The sequence below is a fragment of the Ailuropoda melanoleuca genome, chromosome 14 (assembly GCF_002007445.2).
Source record: "Ailuropoda melanoleuca isolate Jingjing chromosome 14, ASM200744v2, whole genome shotgun sequence".
NCBI lineage: Eukaryota > Metazoa > Chordata > Mammalia > Carnivora > Ursidae > Ailuropoda > Ailuropoda melanoleuca.
Window position 1 is genome coordinate 62,861,892 of NC_048231.1, and position 12,032 is coordinate 62,873,923.

The 12,032-nt window shown below is 42.1% G+C and overlaps 1 protein-coding gene across 1 annotated transcript in view; it reads right to left on the minus strand.

The window, feature by feature from the left end:
* Positions 1-9,262: 9,262 nt before the first annotated feature.
* KCTD1 (potassium channel tetramerization domain containing 1) overlaps positions 9,263-12,032 on the minus strand; it is an 87,028-nt gene continuing 84,258 nt past the window's right edge. Inside the window, 1 exon segment of the mRNA XM_019796618.2 lies at positions 9,263-10,203. Coding sequence (XP_019652177.2) covers positions 10,045-10,203 — 159 coding nt within the window. The 3' untranslated portion in view covers positions 9,263-10,044.

Consider the following 12,032-nt stretch of genomic DNA (forward strand, 5'->3'; position numbering starts at 1 on the left):
AATTTTCTAGCCTCTTTATCTTTCTAGCCTCTTTCCTCTGTTCGTATCTTCCCTCTCTACCCATGGCTGCTTTTGAAATTTTTTTATCATTGTTTTTAAGCACTTTCATTATGATGTGCCTTGGTATGCTTTTCCTTCAAGTTTCTTTTGCTCAGAGTTCATTGAGCTCCTTGGATCTGTGGGTTGATAGTCATCTTCAAGTTTGGAAAATATTCAACCATTATTTATTCAAATATGTTGTGGTCTCCTCCCCTCACTCCTTGAGAGAGACTTTAATTACATGCAGTCATCCCCCATCTCAGCGATGCTCTGTTCACTTTGTTTCAGCCTTTTTAAAGAAAAAAAAATCTGTGTTTCATTTTAGGTAGGTTCTATTGCTAAATCTTCAAGTTCACTAATTTTTTCTTCTCTAATGTGTAATCTACTGTCAGTCCTATCAGGAATATTTTTCAGGCATTGTAATTTTCATTTCTAGAAATTTTATATTGTTCTTTTTCATATTTTCCATGTTGCAACATAATATGTTCAGTCTTTAGCTCCTTGAACATATGGGACATGGATTAGTAACTTTTTAAAAAAAAAGATTAATAGCTGCTTTCATGTCTTTGTCAACTAATTCTGTCACCTCTATAATTTCTAGATTAGTTTAGATTGATTTCTTTTTCTTCTTACTATGGGTTGTATTTTCCAGCTTCTTTACATGCCTGGTAATTTTATATTAGATGCTAGATATGGTGGATTTTACCTTGTTGGGTGCTGGTTATATTTGTATTTCTATAAATATTCTTGAACTTTGTTTTAGCATGAGGTTGAGTTACTCAGAAATAGTTTGACCCTTTGGGATTTGCTTTTAAGCTCTGTTAGGTGAGATCAGAGCTATGTTTAGTCTAGGGCTCATATTTCCCTACCACTGAGGCAGTCTCAGTATTCTAGCCAATGCTCCCTTAATTATAAAGTTTTCCACTCTGGCTGATGGGAATAGGAACTGTTACTGGCTCTGCCTGAGCAATAATTTTTCTGTCTTTCTCCATAGTTCTTTACCTGGCCTTGGGTAATTTCCTCAGACACATGCACTGATCAGTACCCAGATGAAGACTCTAGGAAGACCCTCCCCAATTCATCGCTCTTCTCCTTGCGTATGCAGCTCTCTCTGTTTCATTACCCTCCCTTCACTGCCTTTGCTTCCATAGACTGCCAGCTCTGTCTCTCTAACAAAGGGAAGCCACTGGCTTCTGCCCGGACTACCCTTCCCTGCACCATGTCCAGCAACTTCCTCAAGGTAGCTAGCCAGGGCAACCTTAGCAATCACTGTCCTCTCTTGCCTGATATCCAATCTCTTGAAAGCCATTGTTTCATATATTTTGTCTAGTTTTTCAGTTGTTTCAGGTGGGAAAGTAAATCCGTCATTCCATATTGATCAAATGTGGAGGTCCACCATGACTTTTAATTGGGCGAATAAACATTTAATAACCCATTGTGCTTGAGAGGTTTAATATTACTAATAATCAATTCCCTACTGTATGCCAGTTACTTTACATATATTTTCATTTAATCTAATGTTTATGAGTATTTACAAGCTCTCAAACTGATGGAGTTAGTAACATGAAACCCATACTCTACCTTGTTCTAGGAATAACAGACTTCATTTGTTTACTTTATCTGTCATCAGTGAGCATTTCTTTAGCACCTACTAGGTGTGATGTAAATATAAATAAGTCAGAGTTCCCCCATCGAAGATCTTAAGTTTGGCCAATAGATGTAGACATGTAAATAGATTTTTCTTTCTCTTAAGATTTATTTATTTATTTTAGAGAGAGAGAGTGAGAGCAGAGGGAGAGGCAGAGGGAGAGAGAGAAAGAGAGACTCCTCAGCAGATTCCCCGCCAAGCATGGAGCCCGAAGTGGGGCTCAGTTGCAGGACCGCGAGATCATAACCTGAGCTGAAATCCAGAGTTTGCCCCTTAACTAACTGAGTCACCCAGTCACCCTATAAATAGATTTTTCAATATCATATGGTAAGTACAATAACAAAAGTACAAATAGGCTGTTTTAGGACCACAGAGAAGTCACCCAGCTGAGGGCCATCTATGGGTGATAGATGAAGGGTGTCTCAAAGGATGAGTGGCAGGTCATTAGGAAAATAAGAGGATAAATATATTCCAAAGCAGGGAGACTTAAAATAATATGACACATAGGGGAGTTGAAAGCATTATGCAGGAGGCCAGGGATGGCCACAAATGAGGTTGAGAGGTAGGCACAGTTAGATCAGGGAGGGCTTTGGATGCCATACTATGGAGGTGAGATGATTCTGAAAGCAATGAGAAGTCACAGAGAGGCTTTTAACAGGTGAGTGAGCAGGCCACACCACGGGAGGGTGTATTGCAGGAATGATGCTTCCAATTCCCAGCAGAAAAACTAATTAAGATTTTTTAGAAAGAGTCCACACAGGAAGTGGTAATAGGGATGGAGAGGAAGAGCCTGGGTTGAGAAACATTTAGGAGATACTTTACGTCGAATTTGGTGACCAACCAAAGTGAGGGGTAGGGGTGGGAAGTGGATTCCTGGTTTGGATGGGAGGTAGCATCCTGAATCGAGATAGGAAATTTAAAAAGAGAAAGGATAGGGCTAGGGGTCAGAAACTAATTCTGGATGGTCTGGAAATACTTTGCAGACTCTGCATCTGTCCTTGCTTATGACCGAATATACTGGAATTAATAATTTCAGTAAGCAAGATTACTTAAAATTAAGACTACATCTTATTCACTTCGCTTAAATCAAAATCAGATGGTAGGACCATGTCTTATTTGTTCCTGTGTCCTGAGAGCGGGCTACCCTGCCTGGGGCTCTGGGAGTGGCTGGCCCTGAAGCAGAGGTGGCGGGAAAGCCATCAATGGATGAGCTCATGCAGGGAGACACAGCATAGACTGGGAAAAGCAGTGACACACAAGAAAAAGATGTTCATGCCTTAGGGTGAGAATTTGAGAAATGAGTATCTGGTGGCCTCACACGGTCATGCGGCTCATCCACCGGCCCTGTGAAATACCATCTAGATGCTGTCCTGCTCTTCTGTCGGTGGTTTGGGTTTTTGGTAAGTCATTGCCTTTGTGTTTTTTTCATATTTACACAAGGCTCTTAGTGATTATGCAGAAATCATTTTGATCCGTCACTCGACTAACTTGGCTTGGAAGAAAAGTTCCAAGAAGTGGGTGGGGGTGGGGGTGGGGGATGGAGCATGGTGACCACAGAGGCAGAAAGCTATTGGAAGGGTTTGGGGGTGTCACGTAGTTCTACCTTCTGGAGCAGTGGGAACTAGGTCAGATTTTGAAATTACAATGACTGTAGGGAAAATATTATATAGGTCAATGTTCTATTGTAGAAATACATCTACTCTCCTTTAAGCAAGTGCTATAACTGAATTATTTTCATGAATATGCAGTCCACTTAACAGAATTCCAAATTTTCTGGTATTCATATATATTAAGAGACCACATATTTGAGAATGACTTTAGGACAACAATATTTGAAATAATACAATATCATTTCAAATAAAGAGCAATAATGGATGAAGTATTTAAATTTTAGGGCCACCAGCAACCCACCATTTCCTCTTGCCAATCCAGTTGCCCATTACTATTAATACACAAACCAGCTGCATCAAATAGATCACTCAAGTTGCAGACCTTTAAATGATCCTTTAAGGCCTCTTCAGGCTGGATTTAATCAACTTCCCCTACTGGTCTTTCTTCTTTTCCAACTAATGTGATGTGTCTTTGACAAGAATTTGATCTTTAACTTCCAGAACAGGCTTTTTGAGTCAAGTTCCAGGGTTTGAATGGAATGCACAGCAAGTGGTTCTCTGGCTTTTTTCAGTCCTGTTAGTCAACAGGATAATTTAATACCTGTACTGTCTGTTCCTTATTCTGACAAGCGCAATCTGATAGATGGATTGGGAGGAGTGATGAAATACTGGGTTTCACACTTAGAGTGAAGGAGAAAGAGAACCCGGGGGTGGAGAGGGAGAGGGAGAGAGAGAGAGAGAGAGAGGATGAACTTGGAGTCATGGGAACTACAGTGGGATTGAGCTCTCTGAATCTAACATAGGTCAAAGCATGAGCAAAGGAGTTTTGTGGTAAATGGTTAGGGTTCTAGATTTACGTACTTTTCAAATCAAGGTCTAAAATCATCATTTCAATTTCGAAGACACTCACACTAATTAAAATGTATGGGAAAAAGTAGATTCCTGCACACCTGTAGGAAGCTATTGTTACAGGTGGTAGACGCTACTCTAATGATTTCCCGGGTTGTAACTTTTCTGCTCATTCAAGCCTCTGATAGCTTTTTAAGAGGAGGTGGAAGAATGCTGTAGCTGGTGGACTATTTCCACAGGATCGGGCAGTTCTCTCATTAGGAAAGGACGAGGGCCCTCGGGTTAAATTTCAGTTAGGCATTTCCCCGCCCCTCTACTTCCATTCGAAGCATTCAATCTGGCTTTCAAAAGAAGAGAAGCCAACTATTGTTTAATAAACATCAATGAAGTAATAAAAAGGCACATCACAAAAGCGCCCCTGGAGGATTCTCATCCGTATTCCTAGCCTGGGTGGAGGGAGCACAGCGAGGGGTATTACCCAGGATTCTCCAAACTTGCCTGATCAAGGCATCGCCTGTAGCGGACACTGCTAAAATACGGACTCCCAGGCTCTTAGAGATTGAGATGCCGGACATCTGTGGGGACAAGGGGTGAAGTGGGTGGGAGTAGACTGGAACCTGTAACTTTAACAAGTGCCTTTCGTGTGTCTTAAGAATGGGGAAGTTTGGGGGCACCTGGGTGCCTCAGTTGGTTAAACGTCTACGTCTGCCTTGGGCTCAGGCTATGAGCCCAGAGTCCCTGCTCAGAGGGGCGTCTGCTTCTCCCTCTCCCTCGGCCCCTCCCCACTGCTCACGGTCTCTCTTTCTCTGTCTCAAATAAATAAATAAAATCTTAAAAAAAAAAAAAGAATGGGCAAGTTTGGGGAATCCAGATATAACCAACGTAAATGTTCACCGAGAAGAGCTGCTTGGTGGTTACAAAGTCAGAGACGCTGTATCTTCTCAGGGTTTAGTAATTCCTAATCTATAACCAGTAAATCACTGCAATGACATTTTTGTCTAGTGGCTTTATAATGAAGCACACTGAACTTGCCAAGGACAGAGGAAAATCTTTTTTGCATGAGTTAGAAAACCAGAAAGAGTAGAGTCCAAGGCATTAATCAAACATGGGTGTTTGTGTGTACGTGTGTGTACATGGTTCCAAGTTTCTAGTGGACTTTGGCAAAATCTTTTGACATACCAATGTTCTCATCTACAAAATTGGGATAATAATGCCAACTTCGTAGGGTTTGTATGAGGACTGAAGGAAAGAGCATCCGTAAAGCCCTAGCACAGAGTAAGCATTTAATGAAAGCTACTGCCAGTTATATACTAAGATTTCAATCTTTATGATCAAATGATATTATGACTATGAGTTTGCCATAAATCTTCATATTTTTTTAAATAAGTTATGTCCTCAAACAACTTAGTTTTGGTGCCATCGCATGTGATTTTACCCAAATGGAATTCTTCTAGAATGTCTAAAACTGTTTTATTATTTCATAATTCTCAGAGCTGCAAACTCAGCAGATGTTTGATCTGTGCACTTGAAAAAAATGAATTAGTTCTAATATTCACACATCTAGAGATGATACAAAAATCTAGAATTCCAGGTTTTCTAGGAAAAATGAGATGTTTCAGTATACAGGACCCTTGTTCTCCTGTTGGAGAACCTGCTGGCATTAGTCGGGGCTGGCTGCCCCTTTGAATGGGGCACTCGTGCTCCTGCCTGTCTCCTAATTTATGCAACTCACCTGGCCCTTGTAGGAGGCTGAGTTTTTACCTCTACACCCAGGATGATGTCTTATTTCTCAGACATCCGTGGATGTCAGTTCTTAGCCTGGTTAGTAGGTCATGAATGGACGAGTGGGAAAAACAGCAACTGAACTGCCCCTCACACCCACAGACTGTTTCAGCCTGTCCAGCCTGCAGACCCCCAGCTGAATATCCACAGAGCCCCGTTTCCATGATTCCCCAAAAGCTCCTGAACGCAGTCCATCCCCCAGACCGGAACCCAAGATCAACCTCCACTCCTGTCCAATTCCACCTTCCTTTTCCAGCCGTGTTTCCTCCGCAGCTAACCCAGCTGCATCCCTCACCATAATATCGTTGATCATTTGCGCTGCCTTATGCTTCTGCAGCTCGAAGCCTCTGCCCTCTTCTACACCCCTTCCTTGCAAAAGCCTCCCCACCCTTCAAATGCCACATTGGTAGTCTGGTTTGTAACTATGAAATGACACATATGCTATATATAATGCCTTGTAGTGAGCTAAGTAAATGTCCTAATTCTGCTGCTCGATGTGCAAACATCTGCCACCCCCAGCACCCCACGGCAGAAACCGAGTATCACCAACATGGAGTGCCCAGCGTGTTGTCAGGGGTGCTCACAATATCTAAATACAGGAACACATTTCCGCTTTAAGGAGAAAATACTGCTAATTAATCATCTACTTTCTTCCTCGTCCTACTACAACATAAAAACTTATCTTTTCTCAACTGGTTTGTTTTGGCCCTTCTTCTAAAGCTTAATTGAACATTAACCTGTATCATATCATTTACTTGATGTCTGAGAGTATTAATTTCTTTAACGAGAAATGGGGATCATACACCCTCCAGTGTGGTCATAAGGATTTAATGAGTTAAATGCGGAGAAAGTGCTTAGCACGGTGCCTGGCATCGAGCAAACATTAGGACATGGCTGTTATTATTACTATGGAGAAACTCACCTAATATTTAGAAGCCAGTTTAGAAGTGGCTCACTTCATTCTATTTTTCTAAAATACTTCTTAGAAAAGAGCAGGTCAAAGAATATAGTTTGTATGCCTGACTAAAGAAATGTATTTTGCTAAAAAAAAAAAAAATTAAAATGTTATTTAAAATGCCAGTGGATCAGGAGGAAGTAGCTTTTTTTTTTTTAAGTACATTTTTATAACCACCCAGGTAATGATTGATTCAGGAAAAGATTACCAATGAATGTTCGAACTGTGGGCAAAAGTGTGCTGAACAGGATATTTTACAGTCTCACCATGTCATCCCATCAAATACTTACTAATCCCAAAGGGAGAAAGCTACTTTTACATTGGAGAAGTTTGGTGGATGTCACTTCAACTAATGGTTAAAATTATCATCACAAAAGAAAAACCATAACCCACATGCATTAAGGTTTATGAAAGCCAGAAATAAAAAAAAAAAAGACAAGAACAAGAAATAGAAATTTTTAAAATTACTGTCATCATTATGGGCCAAATGGATCCTCGTGAAGTGATGTAATAAGGATATAACATCACCTATACAGTATTCTTGCAAAGAAAAAAAAAATTATCCCGACTCTACAAATCAGAGACCAACCAAACAAATCCAGAGACATTAATAAACACAGCACGTAGGCCTTGATCAGATCCTCTTTAGGGAAAATAAGCACAGCCATAAAGATCCTTATTGGGCTGACAAGTGAGGTTTGAATATGCACTGCATATCAGATAATAAAAATAGGGCAACGTACAATTGTGACTCAATTATATTTTGAATGACCAGCTCTTTCCTGAAGATTCTGGGAATCTATGCTCTAAGGCCTCACAGTGTGAAAATTACATGTGATATGTTTGCTGCATTGGATTGGATGAGAGGTTTTGTACAAAGAATGGGCAACTGGGTTGTAGCTGTATAAATGGGCGTGAAACTTATAAGAAGACAGTGGATGCTGATAACGCACGTCTTGTGTGTGGGGACAATGCCAACTGCCCAGAGAGTGCTGGGCAAATGTTAGGATGACAACTGCCAGTAAAAGTCCCCAAGCAGGGTGCTTGCTTTATTTCAAGCTTTTAGGGACTTATGCCTAATGAAAATGGATTACTAGCAAAATTGGAGCGCAATTGCATTGTCCTTCCAGTCCAACAGGGATGAGCAGGCAGCTGGCGGGAGCGGATCTGGCCGTCTGGTCGGAGACTGTGCTGTATTCGCCTCAACTACCATGGGGAAGACTGGCTGGCAGTCACTAGAGTCATTCAGTGTTTGGGCCTCTGTGTTTCAGGGGGTGATAGGAGCCATTAACAGCTTACTTTTAGTTTCAGAAGCCAGAGATATTTTCATTACTAGTGTCCTCAGGCATAGACTTTTTTAATTTAAAAAAAGAAAGTAAGTTCAGGATGGAAATCGCCTATCACTACAGGAACGTCTCTGCAGCAGAAACACATTATGGTTTACCCGTCAATCTTACCATCATGCCAGGTTTATTGTGAGTGTCTGGAATGAGGAAGAGGAGTAGGGAAGGGAGGTGAGTTCACAGAGGAGCGGGGTTCACAGAGGAGCCCCTGGAATCACTAATACCTCGGAAAAGCAGAAGGCTGAATTCCAAAGTGTTATTGAGACTTCAGGTTTCTTACCTCTGGGGCTAATAAGAAAGAGACCATTCTGGCTCTTAGATTTTCCCTACTTCTTCCAGAGCCATAATGCCGTACTTTCTGGATTTTTCGGACAGGTGTTATGGTGGATTCAAGTTGGCTACACATTCTTTGTCACTCTCCCCAGCAGGTGGTAGATTTTATTTTCCCTCCCTTTGAATCTGGGCTGGCTCTGTACCTGCGGAACCAACAGGCTGCCCCATTAAGTGCTCTGAGCAGTTCCCAGCCTGGCCTTTCAGAGCACGGCCTTCCGCTTCCTCCCTCTTGGAGAACTTGCACGGGGACGACACTCCCCCTTAGAACCCAGCCCCGAACTGGGACAGGGCCAAGCCACACAGAGAGGCCCTAAGCCAGTATAGATTGGCAGCCCATGGGAAAGCTATGTAGGACATCACAGCCCAACCTTGCCCTGTGATATCCTGGGCCACAGAAGCAGGCCAGCAAAGGCCAGGCCACTCAGAAGAACCACAGAATTATGAGAGAGTGTTGTCTTAAGCTGCTAAGTTTTGGCATGGTTTGCCCTACAGCGAGGGATAACTAAAGTTTATAAACAAAAAGTTCACAAGAAGGAAGATTATCTTGCTAACCAGCGCCAAGGAACAAAGCACAGTTTGACTTCAAAACTGGCGTCAGCTTTGAGGGCCTCTTTCTGATGTTCAACACAGAAAATTTAGAAAAAGAAAAAAAAAATCTCATTTTAATACAGCCTCATCCCCACACGTGTGTTTCACACAGACCTTATTTTTTAAACAGAGTTTATTGTATTTAATACATTATAAAATTTGAAAAATTGTAGGAAAGCAGCAGACTCAAACTGGAGCAACTCTAACAAGTAATAATTCTGGCCCCTTTGCAAAACTGATCAGTTTAAAAACAAAGTAATGTTCACATCTGTGAGGCGGACAAAAAAGTGTGACTTCTGTACAAACTACATGTAAAATTTCACGTCTAATGTCTTTCGAATACAGTGTGCTCATGAGTTTTTCTGAAGTCCTGCCCAGTCCCGCCTACAAGAGAGCACAGGAAACCTCCGTATGCAAATAAACTCGATTCAAGGTGTTTTGTTGTTGTTTTTTTAAAAAAAAAAAAAAAAGGAAAAAGAAAGACAAAGGAAAAGGAAACAATGGATGGCTGTTGGCAATGGAAACCGTAAGGAGATGCGTCCTCACTGCTCATGGCTTGTACACTGGTCAGGGGCCTCGGGAGGCCCAGGACACTTCACGGCCATCACAGCACCAACTGCAGCTACCACCTTTTTTAAACTTTTTTTTTTCCTTTTTTTGCATTTCCTACCTTTTGACATATATATATATTTATATATTTTTTTACACCTTGAGGATACCACTATTCCAATTGTTCCCATATGAATACAGGTGTGGTCTCTATTGGATATAAATGTGTCTTTTTATTCAATTTTAGGTCCAGGACTTGGTTTGCTGTCCCAACTGCACATAAATGTCCCTTCTTTGTTATTTGTTGTGTACGGTTTTCTTTTTTCCTTTTTGCATAAATCTGTCCGTTCAGTCCAGAGGCTCCTGCTTTATCCGGATGACGGACGGCACGCGGGGCGTCCGCCGCAGCTCCCGCCGCAGGACGTACTCGCTGAACTGAGACGAGTCCACGCCTCCCCCGCAGGAGCCCACGATTTCAAATCCTCTCTGCTGCAACCTCTCGAGGACCTGCACGGGGCCAACACAACATCCTGGTTAGCGGGGCCAAGGGTCCTCCGGCCACACCCACAGCCCAAAGACGTGTCCTGAAGTCTGCGATCTTGTGCAGCCCGGCTCACTCTCACCCGACCCCCCAGCCGCTTGAGTTGCTGCATTCAAAGGAAGGCCCCCGGACGGAAAGGCAGGAGAGAGGGAGCACCGTTTCCAACACCTCCGATGCGCCTTTCCATGCCTGCCGCACACGTGCCAGTTCATTTAATGGTTGCGACCACCCGGCAGCACGGGTGGTGAGCCCATTTCATACGTGGGAAAACTGAGGCTCCAGGCATGGAAGTGATGCGACTGGGTTTCCAACCCAGGTCTGTCTGGCCTCGGATGCCACGTTTCTTGCAACGCGCAACCCTACCTTCTCTGCCAAAAGAGAGGGTTCCCATTTCAAATCTCATGTATCACGAAAATACCGTCTAAGAGATGATAAATGATATGGCCAGACGCTGATTTTATCTGAATTTACTCAGCCAGTGATTCATTTTCAACTCATTCACCCTCAGCTCTGCCACTGTTGAAGGCTGCCAGTATGAACTTAATATATTTCAGTTTGGAAGACGGTTATCATTTCAACAGCAGAACAAATGGACTGCTGAAGACAGTCCAGGTTTATCTACAGGTTTTCAAGTTGATGGCATCTGAAATAGATTTATTGCCCTGTGTGCATTCAGGGAGGCAAGCATAAATGCAATGGTTATATGTTGGAAAACACATCCAAAATAAAGATATTCTAAACTTCTCATAGAATAATCACTTCTCATAATCTCTTCAACTTGGAAATCAAATACCTAATGTCAGAAAGATCCCTGGGTCTGTCACCTACCTGTCTGACAGCCTTAAGTGTAGGAAAAAACTCCTACACTCTTGGATGGGCAAAAATACGGAAAATTGACCTAGAGCATCGTTTCCTTAGAAATCCAACAGACATTGGACTTGCAAATGTTCCCTGGGCTTCTGGGTATAATTAAATTAATTCTACACCACTCTAAAGGCAAGACAACTCAATCATAGCTTAAAAAAAAAGTCTGGCTCAAATTTTTTTGGGGGGAATGAAGTGAAAGGTTATTAAATAACTTTCAAAATTTACTCAATGTAAGGTGAACCCTTACTGTTTCTCTTTAAATTATTATTTTTTGGTCACCTACTTCTCTGTGGATTATAATTTGCTATTTTGCAAAACGGCTATCTAGAGATTGGAAAACAATACAGTATGCTTTCTAAAAACTCAAACTCCAAATGCTGGCACATTAAAAAAAAAAAAAAGTCCTTATGAGAACAAAACGAACATTCTACCCTGCAGTGCTCTATTTCTGTAGCTAAATTCTCAATGCATACGCACACTAGTCAGCCAAGGGACAGGATGAAGAAAACAATCCCTAAGTTCAAAATCAAGAAGTGCTTTGGTGGCAAGTTAATAAAAAGGTGAAGACCCGAGAGCCCACTCTAAGATTTCCCCCGAAGAGGCAGGAACATAGCCTGTCAGCAAGAAAAACCTCAGTTTGCTCGGCCAAACCGCTGCACTGGAAAGGCTTCTTGGCCTTGACTGGGAGAGGAATTACAAAGGCAGAAGCTGTGGACAGTGGAGCACCTAACTCTGGTCCTGTTCGTCTTGCGGTGTTGTTAGGTTGCTAAATTGTTAAATACGGAATTCCTGAAGCTTCCTCCCCAGGGGTCTGAAATGGCTAATATGATCATCATTCCACAGGACCCACTGTTGCCTTGGATGTGCTCAAAGCTTTTTTCAATGCCATGCAAATAGCTTTGCTCCCTGGCCATTTCTTTTTAAACAT